This window comes from Scatophagus argus, chromosome 19, assembly GCF_020382885.2.
Source record: "Scatophagus argus isolate fScaArg1 chromosome 19, fScaArg1.pri, whole genome shotgun sequence".
Classification (NCBI taxonomy): domain Eukaryota; kingdom Metazoa; phylum Chordata; class Actinopteri; family Scatophagidae; genus Scatophagus; species Scatophagus argus.
This window is the reverse complement of record NC_058511.1, coordinates 10,756,057-10,781,165: the sequence shown is the minus strand read 5'-3', so window position 1 is coordinate 10,781,165 and position 25,109 is coordinate 10,756,057. Positions and strand designations below refer to the sequence as shown.

General features: G+C 39.5%; 2 protein-coding genes across 4 annotated transcripts in view; one reads left to right on the top strand and one right to left on the bottom strand.

The window, feature by feature from the left end:
- The window catches only part of si:dkey-71h2.2 (low density lipoprotein receptor adapter protein 1), a 76,215-nt gene that overhangs the window by 6,263 nt on the left and 44,843 nt on the right, over positions 1 to 25,109 (bottom strand). For 2 of the 3 annotated variants that reach the window (XM_046372469.1, XM_046372472.1), the window contains one exon: positions 18,177 to 18,339. The exons of the other annotated variant lie outside the window; for it this stretch is intronic. In XM_046372469.1, the coding sequence (XP_046228425.1) occupies positions 18,252 to 18,339 (88 nt within the window). In that variant the 3' untranslated portion in view covers positions 18,177 to 18,251. Of the gene's footprint in view, positions 1 to 18,176; positions 18,340 to 25,109 lie in introns of those variants that run through there. 3 annotated transcript variants of the gene reach the window in all.
- fndc4a (fibronectin type III domain containing 4a) lies at positions 1,440 to 23,296 on the top strand. The gene is made up of 6 exons (XM_046372473.1): positions 1,440 to 2,024; positions 10,886 to 11,001; positions 12,542 to 12,746; positions 18,302 to 18,391; positions 20,491 to 20,624; positions 22,397 to 23,296. Exons 1-6 carry the CDS (start codon positions 1,949 to 1,951, stop codon positions 22,436 to 22,438), a joined length of 663 nt encoding a protein of 220 aa, XP_046228429.1. The 5' UTR covers positions 1,440 to 1,948; the 3' UTR covers positions 22,439 to 23,296.

Sequence of the window (25,109 nt, the reverse complement as noted above, 5' to 3'; positions counted from 1 at the left end):
TTATTTCGCAGTGAAGCGAGCCATCACGTAGCTCTGACTGAAAGCCTCTAAACTGGAAAAAGAGAATACTGTACAGATGAGCTTAAGGAAATAAAGTTTGATAGACCCGTTCAAAAGCAACATAAAACAGTCTACTAACTAAACTCACTGTCACACAGTCTTTATAATACACTGACTTTACATCTATTTATTTTCCTCACTGTCATTTAACATAAACTTTACATCTATCAAAGAACTGTAGCACAAAGAGATACAGTCAGTGCAGTGAGCGCTAACCACAATAATAATAACATCTCAGTGCTTCCGCTGAAGAAAACGTAAAAAATGTTATTGAGATAAATGTCAGGGAAATGTCAGCTGGAAATAGACAGCTCGTCGTGATAACTGCAAGATCTAATATCTCACTTAAAAATCTCCTTTCCTTTTTTATTTTCCGAAAGCCTCTGTCTGTCTGCTCTGACTCACACAGGACTGGTAAGCACATAGAAACCATAGCAACACAAGTGTGACAATGGGAGGGGAGGTGGGCAATTTTCTCTTGACCACAAGAAGCTTTTGAGTGTTTCACTGAACTAAAAAAAGATGTGAAAATAAAGTTTTGAAAGCTGGCCAACGGTCTCCTGTCTCATAGGAGTTTGCTATTGCTGTTTTGGTTGTGATTAAACTCATCCTTTTATGATGTGAGCGATTTCCACATGCGCTTGTCTTCTGATTCATTGCGAGAAGCTGTTTAATATGCTAACCAGCCTCCCACATATCTGATGACTACTTCTTCTTCACTATATGGATGACAGTCATGTGCTGGCACATTCCATAGACGCTGGTCCCACGAGGCAATGCACTCAGCTTATCAACGTGATTCATCTTCCTGATAACATGCTGTGTCTTATGGGGGGGGGCTGCGCACTGTATGATGGGCGAGAAGTACCGTGGACCTGCTGCTGCTGGGGTTGTGCGCAAAACACACGCTTATGACATTTCAAGCTTAGTGAATGAAGCAGAAGCCATACAGCACCTTTTGTGACGAGAGCCGCAGAAAACATTTCCTCACTGTCATTTAACGCAACTTGCAAACACTCGAATGTACATCACTTCTGTTGCGGTCTGCATGAGCTTCTGCCATTGCTACTGAAATATTAAAGCAGCTGGGAGAGCAGGCTACAGTGTGAGTGGTGGCTGTAGGCGCAGGTGGGCGTATAGATGCCCGCTCAGCTGCTCTAACGGCACGTGGAAGATTAAACATGGCATTCTGCACGTGCTCTTGAGTTCAAAACGAAGTGCTAAAAACCTGTTACATGCCGTCTCATAGGCTACTTTGTGTGTGGGGTGGTGGTGTGTGTGTGTGTGTGTGTCTACCGGAAACGACTGCAGAGTGACTAAACGGGGGGAGGGGGGCGAAACATTTAGGTCTCGAGCCGTAAGCAGTGAGCTTTATACGGAGCGCAGTCGGAAAACTTACGGCGCTGTCCGTGGTGCTGGATCGTCCCGCTGCGTCCCCCCACGCCCACCCTCCTCCTCACAAACCCCACACCCCTCCTAAACGTGTGAGGAACCCGACCAGCCTGCGAGCGTCATCTTTTCCACCTCCTCATGCCCGTCTCGTGTAAACCCAGGGACGATGGGAAGTCAACAGTTTCTGCCACCAGATTTAGTCTGCGTGAGGACGTGAGCGAAGGACTTGTGGATTTAAACCCTCAAGCAGGACTCGGTATCTGCACGGCAAAATGTTTCTGAAGACGTCCTTTCTTACGTACTTTCACTGGTTATCTATTTACTGACCTGCCCGATTGAGCCAGTAAGCAGCGGCCATTCATTCATCCATTCACTCATTCATGACAGGAATTCCAACATGTTGTCAAAAAAATGAACTGCTGTAATTTAGTAATTGCCCTTCAAGCATAGGACGACTGCGTTTTAATCGGAGAAGAGCGACGAAACCCACCGAGACATGGCTCGTCTGCTTGTTTTGGTCAACTCCGCGGTCCTGTTGCTTTTTGGCAGCGACATGTTCTTGGTAGGAGCAAGTAAGTATAAGCCTGTGTAGCAGCGGAGTCAAATCAATTGTTGTGCACTTTGCAGCCTTGTAAAATGCGCCGTTAGCCATTTTAAGTGTTACAAAACATGAACAACACGTTGTTTTCTGCACCTTTAATTCCACCTTTCATTCACACGCTCACCAAACAACACCTGCAACGTTGTTTTTATGCTCAGGTCTTCTGCCTTACTGTATATATATATTTTTTTTATCGTAATGCTCCACCAGTAACACCAGTTTCTCAGCATATTTAAGCATAAGATGGGTTATCATAAATGTCTTTACTATCTTTGAGTCTTTTATAAAAAGAAGAGATGGTGTCTATTTTAAAATATTCTTTGGCTTTTACATTGAAATTCATATTTGTACAAAAACATTAATGATAACCTGGTAGTTTGCCCTACTTCAACACCTAATAAGAAATATTTACAACAAGAAACCTGCAAATAATTTCCGAAAGAGAGAATCTGCACTACAGCCACATCCAACCTTTCCCCATCGCGTCTGCTCACTTTGAAGTCACCTCCTCTCAATCTTCTTCTCAAATCATGACCCTACTGAACAATGTGAATTATTAAAACTCTCACCGAGGGGTGGGCAAAATACACATTCAGCCATTAACTTCTCTTAAATAATGTGCCACAGGAGGAACACCAGCTGCAGAGCCAACATTACCTTCAGTGTGATCAAGCATGAGTGAGATCACCTGTGGTTTAACTGCATGTGTCCTCATTTACGAGATAATTTTTTTTTCCATTGCAGGCTCAGACTTACTGTTTCAGAACCTTTTCCCTTTCCGTCACAGACATCTTCTCTATCTGCGTCTGCATGCGCGTATCTACGTTATCTCTCTCTCTTTATCTACCTGTCTACATCTATCACTTCCTCCCTCGCCTCTCAAGAGATCTGAGTCCTGCATGCGATAGCTCCTTTTGAGAATCAGTCCAGCACTTCTCTGTTTCTGTTGTGCCCGATAAAGATATTCAGAGTTTTTGTCATGTTCTGCGCTGACATGTGAAGCGCAACGGCGTCTCTGATCTCGGTGGAGTTGTGCACGCAGGCTGTCAAGAGCAGGAAAAGCTGCAATCAGAATAATGAACGTGGCACTCACAGATGTGACTTTGGCTGTTGTGATGAAAATAAAGGGTGAATTCATTACCGGCAGACCAGTGCATGCTATGAGACCATTCACAGTGACACACCATTCATAGGAAGGTTTAAATTAATTGTAAGCCTCTTTGGTTCATGGTGAGGTTGTCCATTAAATTTTCAACCATCCAACAAAGCATTAAAAAGTGAACATTTCAGTGAAGTCCACATTGCAAGTGATGCTAAAATGATGGAATCTTGGCTGGTGAATGCTAGCATATAAATTTATCATATCTCAAATGCTGAAAAGCTTCTCACTCGTCAAGTCAGTCAAGATTACACAAGAAGGCACACGGCAAAGGTCTTCAAATTCCTCAGATTTTATGATCAGAATTCAAAAAAGATGTTTGTCTTGGTCCAAACTCACAAGAAGAAACATTCAATGTGTGTGTCCATATATAGATTTACACCATCTGAAAAGAAACACTAGAAAATGAATCCTACGTGAGGCCTTACCAGATCTGTATGCAGTAAGCAAATATGAATTAGAATTTATTGGATTGATTTGGATGGCCAGGCTCATATCATTCTTTAAATTGGCAATCTGCTGTTCATAAAACCTGGTGACACATTCTTGATAAATTTGATATTGGAGCTGAATCAGAGTGAAGGCCAAAATGTGCTCCTGTTGTCATAATTTAATGTGCATTCATATGGCAGACATTTTTAAAAAAATACACAGGGAAATAAGAGCTGTATGTGGAAAAGAAACCCCAGGATTTTATTCAATCCCAGGTTTTATCTTAGGGTTTTAAGTTTCGTAGCTCACACTTGTTGATTTAGATGTCTGTGGCACCAGTGAACACCCACTGCAGCCGGATTAACGTCACAAACTGACTGTAAACACCTTGTTCATAAATCTGCTCCTGCACGTCACTGCATACAGATTTGGGATGATGAAGTAATGGTAGCTTGTGGCTGGAAAGCCTCAGGGTCTGGCTAGTGATTACATTAACCTTAGACTGTCACACTATCCCATCTGGTCCCACTGCCATTTCACAGCCTCTGAGTCTGTGAGAAAGAAGACAGAATGTACATAAAGGAAGAGACAGTAAGTGCCTCTGAAATGTATAGGTAAAAGCATAGGACTTAGCTATGCCTGGCTGGACCTTCCATCTGTATCCCCTCTATAAACCCTTTTAATACTGTTGTTGATGCACCGGAGTGTGCTAGAGATTTGAGCAGAGATCACATAAAGTCACTGCTCCCACATGGCTTCAAATGTGAAGGAAAGACAGGTTCTCAGAAGGTAATGGAAGTCAAGAGATGAGACAAGAAAATGGTCTGCAAAAAAAAAAAAAAAAAAAATACTGGTAATGTGTGGGGGCAGAGAGTGCTGCGACTGAGTTAAACCAGCATGACATTGCTTAAGAGCTCATACCAGGCAATTTGCCTGCAAGCAGCTGTGTGACAGCCTCCTGCTGTGCAGTGGAGAACATTTAGACTTCCCACGACTGGATTTGAAACACATCCCGATGAAGCTGTTTTAAGACAGACTGGGCAACACATCAAAATTCGAGGCACCTGTTATGAATTACTGCCTTTATTTTTCCAAGATGATATATTTTTTTTAAAATCTATTTTTAAGATGAATACATTGTCTCACAAGGGACTGAGGCAGTATTAGTATTAGAGAAGGATTACATCACAAGCAGCCCTTCAAACTGTCACGAGCTTCAAGCTAATTGAGACTGAAATATGCTTGATAATACAGTCTCAGTAAACCACGCTGCTTTATGAGTTTTATTGTAGTAAACTGATCAGCTGTTTGGAACATTTTCAAACATATAATGAGTGGAGCACTCATTCATGTCAGACCAGATATTGTTTGTACAATTAAGTAGTTGCAGCTTCTGTCTCTATCTGACACTTTTAGTGAATCGCAGAGCAAGCCTCACTTTGTCATACTACTAACTGTAAATGAGTGCATGATTTAACATCATTCAAAAGAAAGAACAAAAAGATTTAAAAACCTGCAGAGGACCTCTGATTAGGATGTGAACAGGAGCTTATTAGAATAGGCCACTGAGTATGCTACCACACCTCTTAAAAGAAATACCAAGAATTATGATGTCTGCTTGGTATCCACGTGCAGTATCTATTTACATCCCCTTATGAGATGTATGGCATTTAAACGGTAACTTAAATTGGAGATGCCCAGGTGATATTTTCATCTGCTCATGAATGTTATCATTCAGTCACCCACATCAGCTGCAAAAAGCAAACACAAAAAGGCAAATATATTACGTTTTGCACCGGCTATGCATTTCAATCTTTGTGCTTTTCTTCTGGCTGCATCAAAGAAAACACAGAAGTGGCTCCTGGAAAAAATAAAATGAAGATGACATGTCATCTGTCAAATTGTGTTCCTGGTTAATCCGACAGGTGACGTTATCTCAAATTTTCTACTCACATTTGATTTTTCTATTTCCCTTTAATCGGTGTGTCTGCCAAGGTGGCCTGCGATCAAAAGCTGCACAGGCTGATTTATCGTGAAAAATCTAATATCTTAATGTTTGACTATAAAAAAACATCACCAATGAATCTCTTCCCTGTGATGCTGTGAAAACACAGCATAAGCAGTCAATAAACTAACTACTGGTACGCATAAATCAAGACACACTATGCAACTGTGCTTCGCAAGCAAATATAGAGGACAAAATATAAGGTGCCACAGCCGTACCTCACTCTGACAATTTCTAACTGGGCTCCTTTCCACGTGGCTTGTCAGCCATTCAGAGATCCTCCTGCACTTTTGCTATCTCTCAGTGCACTTTGGTTAGATGGGGAGTAGCTGATGTGCTGGGCTTTGGCTATATACACTATGATTCATCCTGGCAGCACGCCCACATCCCAAGAGGGTCTTACAATTTGTTTGCACTGACACACGCCTCGGCCGCTGTGACCTATTGCTGTTTAATTTCAGATCTTACATAACGCAATCTGTAGAGTGGGGCTTACTCAGAAACACGTGGCCAACAACAAATATTGAAGTATCCACAATGATACTTTATACTGCAGGAGGGAACATCAAACAAGCTGGAAGGGAACATTTGGAAGAGGACTGGACTATTGAACTTAACATCAATGAATACATTTGCATTAGAAAATCACATCTTCTGTTGATCTTCTCATGAGCAAAAAGTGATTAAATATTGGAGACATTAAAGCTGGGGTTGGTAAAATTGTTGAAATCAGCAAGAGCAGCTAAATTTTGAATGTATTCAACTGAAAAAATCCCAAACTCCTCCTTCAGGACTCCCTTCAAAACCCTCTTCTGAAACACATGGAGGTGCAAAACCTGGCAACGAGGACTGGCTGAGAGATGAGTGTGACAACGAGTTCACCACGTTCGACAAGCTCTGTTAGCATGTCTAGTCTCCAGTAAACTTAAAAAAAAAAAGGAAACATCTCTGTTAAATGCCATAATCAAAAATGTAGCTCAGTCCGAAAAGGCTTCCAGGCCTACCACTTGCTACTCTCTGCTGTTAAGCTGTGTATTTGTCTGACGTTCACTCTGGAGTCTGCACACTGTTGTCAAGAAAACACCTAACGATGTCATGATGACAACCACAGACGTGGCTATTGTTAGTGCTCAGAGCTGGCCAGTTAGCATGTTAGTACTGGGAAGTTATGTTGAAGATTACAGGCAGGACTGAATGACGTGATTGGATGTAATAAACTAACAACAAGATAAGCTCGATAGCAAGGTCAGCATAAAATGTCAAGCTATATGCCCGTTGTATTACAGCCAAAGCATTAGATAGCCCCCTTCCTTATCCATCTGTTAAATGTCAGACCAAGACTGACTCATGTTTTCATTGTCCCTTTATTTTCTCTGCAGTTGTTTTCTTTTTCCCATTGCTGATTCAACATTGGCAATAAAATTCTCCAAAGAAAAATCTGCCCCTGTTTCCGTTCAACAAGCTAACATACTACTCATTGCTAAACTTTGCCAGGCAAAATGTGTACAATGGTGCTGTAAAGTGTTTCGTCTAATTTTGTGGGGAATCCAACTCTGTGACAAACATCCAGACATAACGATAACATATTATGTTGCTGATGGTCTCATTTGCTTATGTGGGTCATATTGAGTCATCTGTATTAAATCAAGAATGTTTCACAGTAAGTTAAAAACTCCTTAGCTGTTTTAAAACAATGTTAAAACAGACATTGACTTATTTATCATGAGCTTCCTATATATATATATATGTATATATATAAATGAATAAATACATTAGGTAGTAGCATTACAAAAGTGTCACTGTGGTTTTAGTTCTTCATGTTCTATAGTACAAAAAGTCACCTTACTTGTATAGACTGCACTTAAACATTAGTAATGATTCATGGCCTGCTCCAACTGAACCGTCACTCGTTTATCACCAGCAAATGACCTGCAGACAATGCATCATGCTTACTGGCTGCTTTTTTTGTCCATGCTTGGCTGTCTGTAACCCCCATTACCCTCATAGAGGACAATGAGCTTCAAGAGAAATGAATGTGTCCTGTCTTAGATAAATGTTGCAGTTGATTCTGAAGAGTGTGTACACTGTAAGACACAAGCTCCTGTCAGTCTAGATTTGATATTGTTTGCCTGTTAACTAGTCAGATTTATCCTTACAGATGAATATCCTTATTACTTTGGCAAAGTGTGTGTTGGGGATGATGCAGTTGCATGAATCAAAGCCTCCGTGTGGCTTTTAGAAATGCAAGACTGTTAATTCTTGGTTTTGTAATGACAAATTAAAAAACTATAATACTGGTATCAAAGTCATATGCAAAATCTGAGGAGAGATTTGTAAAGTCCATGATGCTTAGATTTCAGCCAATTACTGTTCCAGTATGCCGTGATGTAAGCTTACCGACTGATAACAGATTCAATTATAAGTTCATTAGCATGACCATCAAATGTTCATGACACAAAATTAGCAGTCATTTAGACACTGTGAAGGCACAAGGACACAGGAACCATTATTGTAAAGATGATTCATTTACTGCAGCTCCCCAAAGAGCAAGGACAATACATACTATATGTGACTTGCCCTCATCTTAACCTACTGTAAATCTACTGTATCCTAACATATTACAGGACTGGCTTCCATAAAATAAGATTCTCATTAAATGGATAGAAGAAGAAGGATGAAACCTCTTAACCTCTTGATACCAGTGAAACCAACAGCCGAGACGGCTCTTCTTCTCCCTGAGGCCTGGCCAATTATCAGGGCCCATGTTCAGGATTTTTCCAATTATCAGTATGTGTGTTTGTCTTCAGAAAAAATAATGGGTAATTAAAGTTATCAAATATGCTCCTGTAAAAAGTGCAATATTTACTTCCAAAATGTAGTGGAGTAAAAGAATCATGTAGAAGCCTACAAAAATAAGTATCTTAAAACTGTACCTAAGTACAGTGCTTTCACTAAATTCTACAGTTACATCCAGTTCTAAATTTTTATATTTTTTACAAATGTTTTGCTTCCAGATACTGAGCACTGGTCTCTTTAATTACTAATGATCAGAATCATATCTACCCTGAAACATATCAGTAGATCCCAAAGCAGGCAAAGCAAGCAGTCGGTCCTCTCGTTCATCTCCTTCGCTGCCCTCTGCAAACCAAACTCTGAGCATGTCATGAGCCTGAGGAAACAAGCGCTGTGCTTGTGTTTGACCTTCACCCCACTGTGGTTCACAACACCACAAGGGCTGGGAGAAGGAGAATGATAGCCTCGTCTGACCCAAAGGTCTGGAGATTTGCCTCAATGTCACCGTTTGCACTGAACACAGAGGCCATCACTGATTGTCTCTGAGATAAACAGCCAGAAGTGCAAGTAGCAAAGAGTAAGAGAGGGAGAGATAAAAGGGGAGACGTGGGGAGATAAGAGGGCAGGGATGTGAGAGGGACTGGCATATAGAAAATGGCAAATCATTTGAAATAGCTCCCAGTTTTGGCATTTTGTCTTTCATCTTTCTCTCTCGAGTGCACTTTTTGGATGAATTATTGTCCTCATACTGCACATGCCTTTGGCTGTCATCTTGAGACAACTCAGCTGTGCCCCTTGAGTTAATAAAAGCGTTTGAAATACAAATTGACTGTACAATTGTCAATTAACACTTGCTTTGTAGTACTACAGAAAGCTGTAACTAGAAATCTTACCGGTACTCGAAGAGCAGCTGTGATACTGTAGTTTAGGCCAAGTGTATTATATATCTGTTGTCTTGTGAACCCAATAAGAAACTCCTCTTTTTACCATCATTTTTTTCTTTGCTCATATATGACAGCTTGAGAAATATCCACTCAGACTCTCTTATCATAGCATCACTAACGTTCTGTGACAACACACAAAGTCCATTAGACCTGCATTAAGCACAAAAGTCCTGAAGATGGCCTCCAGGTCCCCATCTGCCCAACCAATCCCATCTACCCTACCCATCTGACCCGAGCGATTTCTTGAGGACTGTAAAGCTGCATGGTGTCCTCTATTAGATCTGTCACCCTCTGTTTCACCTGACTTTAGCTTTCCCAGGCTTTTGTCCCACATCGCAATCAATGTGTCTACTGGCCACCAAATCATGATAGATGGCTGCGAAGTGACTGGGTGAAGAAACGTAACCCCATCTGTGGGAGGTAGACATGAGACAGACACCGTGGTTACTTTAAAAAGGCCTGTCTGTCAGGTTTACAGACATGGCTGTTTAGGGGGAAGGAGAAAAAGTGTGACAAATTCATGTGATTTTTATTATTTGAGAAGGTTCATAAGAATATGCAAACAATTAGTTTATTTAAATTGTTAATTAAGAGGTTACTTAAGGGGTTTACTTTGCTTTGTAGTTTAATTGTTTGGTCACAACAGTTGTGTTGTTATCAGTGGTCTCCCCTCACAAACACAAGTTATAAATGTTGCACTAACTCCAGAAAGTTCTAATAATTTCACTGAGGCTGCCTTTGGAAACAGCTGTAAGCAAGTCAATATGTCCTGCACCTGCGGACACCCAATCAACATTCCTGCTTAATCCAAAGAGTTTCTTTAAATATGATTAGCATTGAATTAAGTAATTCAGTAGGGATCAGCAATTCAACTAAACAAAAGAATACTGCTGCAGCTGTGTGATATAGGAGTTGAAATGGCAACCTCATGGTATATCGAGGTCCGGATTGTACTATTGAAACTGAACTCCAAACCAATAGAAAATCCACTTTAGCCAGGTGCTAAAAAACTACAGTTGAACACAGGCAGAAATTAAAAATGCCATTTACAGTCTAGTCCAGGGCTATAAAAAATGGGGCCAACTTTGGCTCGCCATAAGGTGAACTTTGGCCGACTAGATGTTTCTAGTGAAAAATAAATAAATGAAGAGAAAATAAATTATAATATGAATTGCTGTTCATGTTGTTTTATTCTTTCTGGGGGGAAAAGCTCTTTATAAACTTGTAGGATACCCAATTATTATTTTCATAATCTGAGCACTGCATGCAGAGTGGCACTTTTAACACTTTTAACAGTTTGGTCCCTGGTTTAGTTCACTGCTTGATCACATCCAACCAAACAGCCTGTTTATTCACATTTAATTCAAAGCAAACACTTGTGGTACATTCAGAGTGATGACTTTCCAGACGCAGTGTGGACACAGATGGCATGGATAATCTAATATCTTGAGAAGTGGGTGGATTAACAGACCCCTCTGTTTCTGTTTATTTTCCTCCAGACCGGCCACCGGCTCCTGTCAACGTGTCCGTCATGCACCTGCGGGCCGACTCGGCAACTGTCTCCTGGGAGGTTCCAGAGGGAGATGTCATAATCGGCTTCTCTATTTCCCAACAGGTAAGTCTTAAACTTCTAACTTCTAAAATCAGGGAGAGTGTGGATGGGGTTCGCATTTCCCCCCAAAAAAGAGAAAATTACTTTTGTTTTAATCTTTCCCACAGCCATTTTTGGTTTGGCATTGAGCCTTCATCATATCCTGTTGAAATTTTGTTGTCACGGCATCCAGCCAGTATGTAGAATGAAGAGGTGCACCTGGAAATCATTTTCACCCATGTCACAGTTTTTGACAGTGTGTGAAACATATTGGGATTAAATCGTTATGGGTGACCAAAATTTTTTGGACACTTAAATGATAAAATATAACTGAAGTCCAGAGAGAAGCTTTTGTGATCTCAGAAAACGATCCACTATGTATCATGAGTGTATCCAGCATACTGAGGAAATAGAACATATGCATAAATCTTGCTGAATAAAGATGTGTTTTAATCTGGATATATATTCTTAGGAGCCCCTTATAGCTTTGCTTAGTGTGCAGAAATGCTGACTAAATCTTGCCTTCAAGCGTGGAGTTCGAATATTACGTGGCATGGTTGATTTATCAAGAGAAAACAAGGCTGCAGGGAGAATGCAAAGAAGTATGTGAAGCTGCCAAACTGCATTTTTTAGCATGAAAAGATCTCAAAGGCTTAAAATAGGAAAGCCAATTAATGCTAGAATGCTTTATGCTGCTATAATAATGTTTGTGCTTTGTGCAACCCAAAACATTATGCAGCCACTTAACTTTGCTATTCACTTATGTGGCTGACGGGCTGTATGTAACAGCCAAATGTGTCTCCCTAGGTCTGTTCATCATGTAGTGCAGCTGAATTTGAACACGTCTGGTAATTGCCATGAGTGTATATGGCTGTTCAATCATTACATTATTCATTGCTCATTGCTTTTTTTTTTAATCAGATCTCTCAGTCAAGTACGGCCATAAAAAACGCATAAGAAGAAGACATCTGGCGCAAAGCCACTTGAAGGGCAGATGGGCTGGAGAGCACACTAAGAAAAGAACTCTGCATGCAAGCAGGAGGAATAATTCTCACAGCTTTGGGTTGTGATTGCTCCAATAACATTCTTAAAGGTCAAAGACAAAGTCTGAGACTTTGAAAGCTTGTGACTGAAAGTACTTGCAGTCTAAATTAATCAGAATATTGACTCCACAACTTTTCAATTTCCAGTCAATACTCCATATGGCAAATTAAGTGCCAACTGCTAACATAATAAAGTACTCAGCATGTTGTTCTCCTGCACCTTGAATATTTTCTGGTTGGTCACCTCCGTCTCACATTGTCACAACCCATTAAAGGTTCATGATTGTTTTTTCTTTCTTTATGATGTTGGAGGGTGAGACATCACTAAGGCAATTTTGCCCTGTAAGGATGAAATTCTTTAAAGCAAAAAGACTTTTTACAGGAGAAAGCGTCTTCCTTAGGGACACATTTGTAGGACTGTCATTACTGTGTGGTCAACTAATTGCCCACGGTATTGATTACTGTATTTATGCTAAAGATCAATCCACTGTGTTGTTCTCTATTCCCTTTCCAATCCCTAGAGGCAGGAGGGACACATGCAGCGATTCATTCGGGAAGTCAACACTACCAGCCGCTCCTGTGTTCTCTGGGACCTGGAAGAGGAGACAGACTACATCATCCAGGTCCAGTCAATTGGCCTCTACGGGGAAAGCCAAGCCAGCAAGAAAGTCCATTTTCGCACCCTCAAGAAAACAGACCGCTTTCCCTCCAACAGCTCCAATCAAGGTAAGCAGCTCTGAGATATAATTAATTAATAATTACCTGTGGCAAAGTTCATTTAAAAATAGTATCATTGAGAGGATTGTGTTTCCTCAAATACTACTAAGACTTTTTAAAATTAATTTACACATAAAAACAAGGCCGACATTATCTTTTTATTAAAAACATGAAAACCGGCAATCAACAAATCCTGCTAACAAGTATTGTTTATGTACCCACTGATAAGGTACAGCTCCATTGTTGTAAAAAAATACTGACAAAACTAAGAGTCTACAGCCGTGAAAGCAGCTTGGTGAGGCCAAACTCAGCAACATTTTGAGCCACATACAACAACAAGGTCAACATATTAATGTTTAGCAGGTATTATATACCAGTTTCTCCATCTTAGTTTAGCGTGTTGGCATGCTAACATTTGGTAATAACCACCAAACTAAAAGCAAAGCTGACACTGATGGGAATTTAATTAGTTGTGAAGTTATTTGATCAAAAAGTCAAAAAGATGCTATGAATTGTGTCAATCTGCAGTGTAATTGAGAAGGTCAAAAAAAAAGTCACTGCACCATATTTTTTTTCAGCGAACAATTTTTACTCCGTTACATAACACAGTGCTTTGCTTTTAATAAGTACACAGTACAGCCTTTTTCCCGAGGCGCAGACAGGAGCAACCGATTATAGGTGCTTTTCCTGCACTCTTGCACTAAAGCCACTTCTGGATGCTGAATGCTTTTAAGCACCCTGGCACTGAAAATGAGTTACAGGAAAGTGGAGTGTCGACATAAGTGTAAGTAACCTGAAGCCTCCTCTCACAGCGCCTCTCTGAGGGAGCTCTATGTGCTTCTTGGAGGTTTATTTTCTCCTAGACACCAATTCATTATTGACAGACTCTTCGGGCACGGCTGTAGACGTGCTCCTCTGAATTTATGCAACTCTATATCACTCTGGGTGACTAATCAGTATTCTGACACACACGATAAAACACTTCAGACTCAATGTCTGGATTTGCCTTGTGGACTGGAGGAAATATTGAGACCGTGACCAATAGAAAATAAGTTCAATGGCTCTCAATTTCTAAAAGCACAGATGACTAAAGAGTGAAAAAAGCTTTTTTCTTTCTGTTGAGAATTTACTGAGAGTCTACATATCATAAAAAATTCCTTTGCTAATTAGTTCAGCCATGATTATGGGATGAGCCAACTCCGCTGCTCAGTCATTACTGCGCAAACGCACACTGTTGCACATCAGTGCTGGAGGAGATGTAGGCTACAGCTTAACAATGTGTTACCTACAATCTCCAACAGATTTACTTCGGCCGAGGTTGATGATTTTCATCTTTTCCGCTGTGTGCATGCATGCTGCTCCCTACGCATTGTGTTACAGGATACAGTCTTTAGCTGACTCAGGTTTGGTACCATTTGTTAAGCTGGCAAGATGGGCAAAAAAGAAGGAGATGAGCTCAGGCTTAAGTTTAAGGCAAAAGCCTCTATGATCTCCATTTAGCTAATCAAGGCGCCGGCATTATACTCATTTCTTGTTCCTTTACATCAAACACTGATTTTCTGTGCTCATTTGAAGTTAAAAGCAATGGATTTTAGAAAGCCAACTAGCATCAATATCTGAAAAAATGCTGAGCATGACTTACAGCCAGTGCCTGGCTACTTTTTCAAGAGTCTTGGAAAAGATTCACTATGCAACATTAATCAGGATTTGTAGGCCGCCCAAGTCTTCCAAGTGGGTCAGAAAAACAGCCCATTCAGTGGATGAGTTTTGTTTGTGGGAGTTTGTTTTTGTAAGTGTAGAAGCAATCAGTGTCAGCTTTCCATAAATCTAATGCCAGCACTGCTGACTTCTCATGCCCCAGTTTCAAATTCCAATCACATCAAATGTTATTTAGCTCTTGTCAGATTTATTGCTTGGCTTGACTTTTCATGTTTGGCACTGTTGTATATTGTATATTTTACTCTGGTGGCTAATTTATTGTGGACAGAGTGATGCGCGCAACATACACTTGGGAACAATCCACACATAGCAGCTGTGACTAATGCTCCCTTAATACACAGTCTATTAATATTGTGATATTTGTATCGCAGTTTCAGATAAAACCCTCACTGAATGACTTCAGAATCAAGCTAATTAACTCTACTGATGTGATGGAAGATTATACAACTTTTACAATCAGTAAAGCAATACAACAATAGTCACTACAACACATTTGTAACAGTACAAGCTGAAGCTACATATCTTAATAAAGTTCAGTATATATACATTAGGTAACACTTACATGTTTCGACTTCTCCACTACGAACAAGAAAATTCAGATGAGCCTTGAGTAGGATAGAAAACATGTAAAATATACAAGCTGAATGTTTGTCCTGTATAAACTGATAAACTTGTCTTCTTGAAAAAACTTAATGCACCTTAATTTAATGTGACAGAAGCGTCTTGCTTCTGGCCATTGTTCCTCAAAAGCTCTTTTAATCTAGCTGGCTCCAGCATCCCAGAGCCATTTCAGAAATCCTTCGTCACAGCCAAGTGCCCCCTATTGAAACTAAATTGATTTGTGGTATATACCAGGCACCCCCAAGAGCCAGAGCTATGATACACATGAATCAATAATGCTTTTATTTTTTTTTCCTCAATGCAATTGTCTTTGATAATGTAATTACATATTACTGCATATACCACTGAATGCACCTGGCCTGACCAGATTCAAAATCCATCCACTTCATATAAAGCTCTTCCTGGCAAGATACACAACATGTGTTGCTGGAGAAACTGAATTTAAATAGGCTACTGTGGATTTTTCTTTCTGCAGGATCAATATATGTTTCTATTTCAGTTCCATTAAATGTGTTGTGCTGTGGTCAGAGGAGCAGGGTTCTGGCTTCAAGACAATTTTTGAAGGAGAGAGAATAAAGAATAAGAATAAATTTCACAAAGGTACATTTAAAACATAATGAATGGACCTTTGGAAATATGTTTACAATCTCAAATGTTTTAGAGACATATGATAAAGCTGGTAAAATTGACATATTCCATTTGCTAGAATGAATAGTGATGCCACAGTCAGTATAAATATCTCTAAATATTTTCTGTAAACCATTCCCACCAAAAGACATGAAACCGCTAAAAATGTTACTTGCTGCCACTAAGCTGTCAGGCTGTTTCACACAAGAGAGCAAAAAGAATATTTTCAAAGGATGAATGCCTTGAGCAGTCAAACCTAACTAGGTAGGTGGTCCCCTTAGACACAATTACTGTGTGATACTTCAAAGAGATGTCAAGCTGTCTTTGCTGAGTCAGAAGCTACACCTTGACTCTCTCACAGCACCAAGACAAAGGTATGATACACACTGTTTCCTTCCTTTTGACTTCAGCTGGTACACAATTTCACAACTTTCCAACTTTAGTTCATGTTTCGTGTGCATAAGTTAATAACATGCAGGTTTTTAGTGGACAGAGGGTGGTATTCGATCTGAAACAGTTAGTTCATGAATTTACTGATGAATCGATTGGTAGATTAACAAAAAGTGATCTCCAACTATTCTGATAATGAATAGTTCAAATCATTTTTCAAGTACAACTTCCACATATGACCAACAGTTTTTCTATTGTTTTGTTGAAAGTTAGCAATGAATTTGTGTTGTCTTTGCATAAACTCTGGCTCCCTGATTCTTCAAACTAAGAAAATGCTAATGACATATTTGAGGTCTAATGTTCATCAGTGTGACTAAACAGTTGTTGATTTAACTTACTTTTTTTTTTAGTTCAGTTCAGTTCAGTTCAGCAGCAGGGAACCTTGTGTTTCTGAAGCTGAACCAGTTTAAAATCGCTTCCAGTGTAATAAAACCTTAAAAAAACACAATAATTCAGTCTCAAGGAGATAATGCAAGATTAAACCACAAGATGCATCTTCACAACAACAGTACAGCACCCCTGGTGTGTTGTTACACAGCTTCCTGACACAGTTCACAGCTACAAATAACTTCATGGGATTTGGGGTGAGCAGAACATAGGTCACTAATTATCTCAAAACAAACTCTCTGGTGCACCAGAGGCGGCACAATCTCCGCTAGCAGAGCATCACACGGCATATTACATGAAATATGTATGAAATAGCAGCATGGCATGCTATTCAGGTCATCTGGAAATTCCATTCTCCATTCACTCTGTGGTATGAACCATACTGCATCGAATACAGACATACTGTTCATATTTTAGGCCCTGTGTCAGCATGCTGCACAGTTTGCATGTCTTTCAAGTTAAGTAGGGTCATTAGATCAACTACAAAACTGTAAATAAGAAGAAAAAGTTTGCGGAGTACAAAAGCCCCAAAGATTTATTCACAACTAAAAAAAACTTTCATGTGCCCAACATTTCTAACAGTAGTTTCTCTGAATATAGACATACCTCTGCCTAAGTTTTCATATATTCAGGAGAACCATATCATTGAGTGGCTGGGTTCAGACAGATGCGGGAATAATAAACTGGAGAACAACTCACAGGAGCAATGACCTGAGTCCTGACCTGGCATTTGAGTGTAATGCAGTCTGATATCAACTCTAGAGTTCACTGTGCAATGGGCAGACACAGGAATCTAAGATTAGGTTCACTCACATGTCATATGTGAGTGAACTTAATCTTAGGTTTAAAGACTTTAAAGATGCCGATTTATGTTTTTGCCCAAATGATGTGAGTATCAGCATTGATGACTGTCACAAAATCACTTTTATGGGTGGGGGGAGTTAATGTCCGACTTTTCTTCACTCAAGGTTTTCATCTGACAAATGTCTACATTTCTGTAGAGTCTGTATCTTGGATCTTTACTACAGAGGACGCAAGTTAGCAAGTACCAAGTTAGTATAAAAGCTAACAGGCAGTTAGCTTTATATTACAGGTTTTACTATACATATTGGTTGGTATTAATTTTTATTCCCCACCGTTATATACCCCCTTCTCCACCTAGATGCCCATATGCACAACTACCAAGACTAAAAACATGGCAGTATAACTGACCCCACTCCCTAATTGCTATCATGTGAGCAGAGTTGATCATCTGGCATTTGGGTCCACTTTCATGACAACCTGATTCACTAAAAGGGGCAATCAGGATGAGTGGTGCTCTGGAAGAGTTCCATCCATGTGAATAAAGAGATAAGTTTAGCGAGTGGAACAGGTCCATAGTCAATCCACTTAAAGGAGGATTAATGCTACAGGAATGCAATGTGGTAGCTATGCTCACCTACATTTTCTGACTACTACAGTTTTTTGTTGAATGGCATAACAGTCACATGACATAAACAGTGTCCATTTTACCAGCCCTCACTGACGGAATCTAAGTTGAACATCTTACATTGTAAAGATAACCAATAAGATTGTTCTGCAAGTAGCTTTTATTAAGACACATAGTTGGCCATTGTTGTGATGTTATTCTATTACATTTAGATGTTTCTCATATTTTGTCCTTTCCTACAAGGATAAAGTATTCAGCACACTGTATTCAGTATGTTGTGTTCACTTCGTATTTACAGTACAGCAACTGTCCTGTTTGTCCTCTTTCCTAGATGACCCCACTGTGCAGGGCCTGGACAAGTCCCGGCATCTGCAAACAGGAGAGATGATCATAATTGTGGTGGTTTTGGTCATGTGGGCAGGTAGGTTTGTAGACTGTGTGTGTGGTTGACAGTATTGAAGAAAGAAATCACAACCAGAGAAAAGAAAAAATATTTTAAAGACTTATTACCTTGGGGTCATTTGGAAAAAGGGGATATCCTATATTTCCAAATTGCAACAACATTCGGATTGTTTGCTTGTGTTTCTGAGCTGCTGCGAATCAAATCCAAACCAAACCAAACCTGACCAAACCAATTTGCCAAATTTTTGCGTGTAAAACTCAATAAATTGTTTCCTCCCCCCAAACTTGAAACTTAATTGTTGAATATTTATTCCTGAATATCTAACACGACAGGGAAAAGTTTTCAAGGGATTTAGCTGCCATAAAGAACCAAAACATTTAAGGAAATCTAAATCTACAAGTATTACATGAGTAGATTTTGAACTAAAAGAGTGGTGAAATTGTCTCTAGTCCTCCAGGGTGACACAGTAACACAGTTGGGTCTTTGATCTTTTAAGGGTTATTAATAGGCTGATTACAGATCCAATAAAGTCTAATATCCATAAATCCAATGCCAAGCACCAGATGTTATTGAGCAGTTGTTATAAATAAAGAAATGACATTGAAATCCTGCCTAATAAGCTAAAAGATAATTGGACTTTTCCAATGGATCTTTATTCTCAGCCTCAATTATGGAGACTAATGGTGTACTTCTGAGATGGGTTTCACACTATAGATTATCTTGTAGCTACATCAATAAATTGATACACCAGTCAATAAGCCATCCAGTAAAACACCTACAGCGTCCCTATTTGGTGGAAGTTAGGGTCTAAAAAACTAAAGCAACACAAATAAATGTAACAAGTCCGAACATCCCGTCCCGTTAAGGCTTTTTCACAACAGCGACGTCAAAGCAACATCACGCTCCTCTGAGCATTCTGCGCATCTGAGCTCTGCATCCCAGTGTGATTTTCTGCCCCTTTGAGGAAGAGTGCTGTTTAATGAAGTGTTGAGAAGTGAGAAGTGCCATATCCGATAGGCTGCCAGGAGCAGGGTTTCCCGCCCCCGAATACCAGAGTGAGGTGTTAAATAATACTAATGAGAAAAATCAAAGTAACACGGAGGCTGTGAAGAGTGGGAGTCAAAGAATAAAATGCCACATGCTCATTTAAAGCCAGACAGATTTACATCATTCCCTCATTTTGCAACACATCAAGCTGTCTGAAGTTCATAACTGACATATTTTGCTTATATCTGTATTTGTTCTTCTTTTGTTATTTTTCACATTTGTTCATTTATCTTTGTTATTTTCTGCTGCTCCATTTAAGTCAGATTTTTTAAAATTTTTTATTGGTAATCAGGTAACAACTTTGATATGGTCCCATCTGCTATATAGTATTGTATGTCGCAGTGACTGCTGTTTAGAGTTTAATATATAGTGAAGACCTTCATAAAACTTTTCTAGTTGTGTAGTTTTTGCTGATATCCTCGGGAAAGTGTCATTTTATTTCCACATTTAAACAGCATTACAATAAGTCGTTTAAAAGCCATTTAAAAGCAGACAGATCACTCCTCTAATTACACAAATACGTCACCCAAATACAATTCACCCATGAAACAGTGTAAATGTGAAAATGTCTACCATGAATGTCTCTCTGCTACTGAGACAATGACATGTAGCTGCAATGTTGCAGAGCACTTAAATGATGCATGAATAATAATTTGCCAATTAAATGAATTACACCATGTTTCTGCATATTCCTCACAGCTCTCCAGTTGTAATTAACACAACTGCAGATCACTTTGTGAATACTTAATGATTCTCATAGAGGTTCAGTCAAGTGAGGAAGTTAATTGTGTGCATACAGTACTTATCCAAACTGGAGGCAGAAGAGCATCTAGCAGAGTGCAAAATGTAAGAAATCCAAGTCTGTGGAGAATTCCTGTCTTCCAAGCCTTCAGATAAAGGCACAGCCATCGCCCTCCCTCAGGAGCAGAATTCCATTATCCACATGGCCTACCAACGTGCTCAGTTAGAGGAAGTGGCGATGTGTGTGAGTGACAGCCTCACGACTGAATTCCTATTCTCTTTCGTGTGTGTGTGTGTGTGTGTGTTGTCCATCTCTCACCGCTCGGCAGCTGTTATTGCCCTCTTCTGCCGGCAGTATGACATCATCAAGGACAACGACTCCAGCAACAATAAGGAGAAGGCCAAGCCGTCATCTGAGAGGAGCACGCCGGAGCACCACAGCGGAGGGCTGCTGAGGAGCAAGGTGAGCACGGCTCCTCCGGATGAATACAGGCCCATGTCACTGTTTATATAAATCACTGTGTTGTACTATACTGACAACACAGGCCCCCTTCACGGTAGACTTGTCATAGCAGGAAAAGTGTTACTAATAACATTTACGATTCAAGTGTCCCATTAAGCTTTGACAGTGAGGCACAGCTAAATGGAATTAAACCTCCATGCATTTTATTACTTAAAACTGTGCTTCTCCTACTTAAAAAGTAAGATTGATGTGTTTAAGGTGTCCGATGTGTTGAAGGATGTGTACAGCTGATGTTTTTCTTTGAATTCTGCACCTCACTGCAGAAACACTTTCCCCCAGTGAATAATAAAATTAATGTAATCTAATCAGTGAGCTCAGCCAAGTGCCATGCGGTACACACCAGCTCTTTGGCACAACTGCAAACTTCGTTAGGCTGGATATTAATACAATCACTGTAGTTTTGCAGAATACAGTACATCCAGCTCTGCTTGATGATGATGATGGATTCATTATGAGATGATGTTTGATCAGTGACTAAAAAACTGCACAGTGACGGTCTATGTGGTATGGCTTTAGTTTTCTACACATTCTCGTATTCCCATGATTAAAATGTAGCACGCTGAAATGCAACTTCAACATGGAGGCCAATAAGAGAGAAAGCTTTTTTTTATTTTAAGTAAACGTTCTTATTTCAAAACAAGGACGATAAATAGCGCATTTTGGAATGTACAATGGTTAATATGTTTTATAATAATTATATGTTTTATAATAATATTTTTTGGACGATTTAATTAATTTACGTTACAGTAACATATATGTAAAGATCACAGTAAAGTTTACCAAATAAATGCTTAAATGTATTTTTACATAGGCAGCACTGTTGCTGTAACCCATCCTGACAACATTTACCCAGTGGTGATTCCTTTTATCCTTTTTTTGCCTCTATACTGCTGCAACTCTGAAGGAAAAATTCACTTTGCAGTAAAAAAAAGGCACTAAACAGAAATGGTAACTCTCCTGCCCAGTGGTTAAAAATTAAATAAATAATAATAATAATTTAAAAAAAAAATATCACACCTTAAATGAGACAAAATAAAGTCACTGACGGAGCTTTGAATATGTGGGAAAGGCAACAGATAACATGACCAAATCAACAATTGAGGTAATTTGTGACCTTGGGCGAGAACTCAACATAGCAACATATTGAGTTCTCTTGTTTGGATTAGCGGAAGGGGCGATCGTTGTAGGATTCCTCATTACATTGTCTTATCTCTCCCGCCACTCGTCACTAGGTGTTCGGATGGCTTCCGTTAGAGAGGTTCTGATGAGGATTTGGCAAACTCTCGCTAGCTTGAGTCAAGAATATTCTCTCTTCATTTTCAACCAAGCAAAAGTCCTTAAGGTGCTTTATTCATTACTGATGACAGAACGACCACAAAAGTCAACAATGTCTCAGAGTGGTTGTAAGGAAACAGGTGAGGACCACATTTTGGTCAATTATAATAAAAACATTTTTCTTAAAAACTATAAATGAATGTGGGATTGATTGTCAGTGCTTTAAAAATTATTTAACTAAGAAATATGTTTTAAAAGCCTCTCAATTAAAATTTTTGAAAAGTGCTTTTCTTTTCAGACAGTCCTCAGTTCAGGTTCATGGCTCCTATTTCTTCATCTAGATACCGAGTATTTCTCTTCATGGTCAACGTGTTTCTCTATTGCAGAGGAGAAAGTAAAAAAGTAATTGTGGTTTTTATTCCTCTTGTCCTTTGCAGTTTCATCCTTCTGTGCCATCCATCAATATCATTGAAGTTTGAGAAGAAGGAAGCTGAAGTTAAATTCCTCTCTCTTCTACCATCAATGCATTTTTGACCTTTCTCACTGATGGGGAAAAAAAAACAAAGCTGAAAATATGTTTAGTTTCTGTGGGTCAGCATCAGTGATTAAGGATGGCCAAGGCTGTCTTGCAAAAGACACGTATGCATGTACACAGTATTTGTAGAAAAATATTAAACTACACACGCACACACGCACACACACACACACACACACACACACACACACACACACACCGTTAGCTGACAGAAACCTTCTCCTCCAGGTGTGATAGAACATAAATTAATGTTAACCCATGTTGCAGTTAACATTGATGTCTTTGCCAGGTGCTTGGTATGTAATTGCAATACAAAACACAAAATACTACTTTTCATCTCTGGGAGGCCTCTCTTCGTGACTTTAAATACGCAGTGTATTTTTGATATTGGCATGTGTGATTTGAGACCAAGTTCACCTGCTATAGGCATCTCAGCTTTAAATAAACCTGCATTCTTCACTGCAAATAGTGTTCATATATTGTCTGATCACAATATATTATCTGAGTGCTGTGGGTAGATCACTAACAAGGAGAGAAAGCAAATAGTACACGTGTCCTAAATGCATTTGTAAGAGCCACCACAACAACATGTCTAAATATTTTCTAATTATTCAAGCTAAAATACCATTTTCTGGATAAGGTTGTATTTTTTCACATTTCATACATAACAAACATTGTACATATTTCATGCATTTACTAAATGAAGTTGCATGCAGGTCATTTGCCTGTAGAATAGCATTCGATGTGCATTCTAAGTTAGATGCCAAAAGCGGAGAAATAAACATGATTGCCGTACTGTGAAGCTGTTTGTTGTTGTTTTGTTTTTTTTAAATGTTTTTTTTTCTATTTCACCTGACACCATCTTTTATCATCCTGTAGAACTTGTACATTTCCTGCCAACTGTATTCCTACAGTGTAAAATAAACCTTCTTTTGGATGTCTCATTACAAAAGTTGCAGCACTGTATAATGTAATGGAGTGTCTCTCACTGTAAGGCATAAATCAGCCATGCTTTGCTCAGGACAAACTGCTCTTCTGCACATTCTGTGCATTAAGCTGGCCAACACTTACAGTACAGAACAGCACTGCACTTCATGCACAAACAGGCTGGCAAGTCGCGTCATAAAAAAAAGTGCTTTAATGCAAGTAATACTTAACAAGTGCTACAAATTAATTAGGCAATGATATCATTAAATTATTGTAAACTCACTCCTTTCACTTGTACAAAATGCCTATAGTGCATGAAAGGTGACACATTAAATCCTGGCGTTTACACAGCAAGCATTTTGTCACTGAGACAAAACCTTTAAATGTCTGCATTACAGCAGACGAGGGATTGGTGGATTTTTATTTCCAAAGTAAAAGTCAGAAACACACCATGGTTTATATATCATATTAGTAGCTTACTTGGGTCAGATTAATAACGGTACATCTACAAACAACTGTGCTGTTTTTGAAAACTCTGAGGTTTGAGACCAGAGAGAAAACTGCCTGGAATGACCGAGATGATGTGATGTGATGTGATGTGATTAAGGGATAACAGGCAGGGATTTTTATAAGACCGTGTCGTGTTAAAGCTCTTCAGTTTAAGACCTGGCTCTCGAGTCAGTTTGAGGAGATGCTCGCAGTGATGCTGTTCGTGAACATGATTTGACCAGGACAAAGTTAAGCTCAAAATATTCCATGTGAGCAGGACTCACATTTGTCATGCTACCAAAGTTAAGCTCAAGTTATTTTATTGTCATGTATACAGCAAATACTGTGATGCTGCCGCTGGCAGTGAAATTCTTAAATTTCAGGTTCCCTCTCTCTGTGCTTGCTCTTACAGATATGTATAAAAAATATGCATGAGGGGAAAAAAAGCACACAAGTGCAACAATATCAGGTAATAATAAATACACTATATAAACAAAAGTATTAGGACACACTTCTCTATCATTGAATTCAGGTGTGGGGTCGGGGAAATCTTAATGTTTCAGCGTACCAAGACATTTTGGACAATGCTATGCTTTCAACTTTGTGGCAACAGTTTGGGAAAGACCCTTTTCTATTCCAGCATGACTGTGTCCCAGTACACAAAGCAAAGTCCATAAAGACACGGTTGGATGAGTTTGGGGTAGAAGAACTTGACTGGCCCACACAGAGTCCTGACCTCAACCCCAATGAACATCTTTGGGATGAACTGGAACAGAGATTGTGAGCCAAGTCCTTTGGTCCAACATCAGTGTCTGACCTCACAAATGCTCTACTGCATGAAAGGGCAAAAGAAACAAAATCTTGTGGAAGAGTGGAAGCTGTTATAGCTGCAAAGCTGTCTGTGTATTTAGAATGCAATGTCATTAAAGATCCTGTTGGAGTAATGGTCAGGGGGCCCAATACTGGCAAACAGATTCTAAACAGTTATTAGCCAGGTAAGTAAGCAGGTGGAGCCTGTGCAGTAGAATATGTATGTACAATACCAGTATTGCAGTAAGTGACATCTGTGTATTTGACATAGTGAAGAGTTTAAAAGCTCTGTCTATGCATTAATGCCACCTCTATTAATAACTAAATGGTTGTCTTCAAATCAACCAACAACTGCTACGTTTAACCAGAAGTTATGAGACAAGTGCTGC

What these genes read in the sequence shown, in the direction of transcription:
- fndc4a (XM_046372473.1), top strand. Translation starts at nt 1,949, where the DNA reads ATGGCTCGTCTGCTTGTTTTGGTCAACTCCGCGGTCCTGTTGCTTTTT. An exon ending in CATGTTCTTGGTAGGAGCAA is followed by an intron (nt 2,025 to 10,885) that starts GTAAGTATAAGC and finishes ATTTTCCTCCAG; the next exon opens with ACCGGCCACCGGCTCCTGTC. An exon ending in CTCCAACAGCTCCAATCAAG is followed by an intron (nt 12,747 to 18,301) that starts GTAAGCAGCTCT and finishes CCTCTTTCCTAG; the next exon opens with ATGACCCCACTGTGCAGGGC.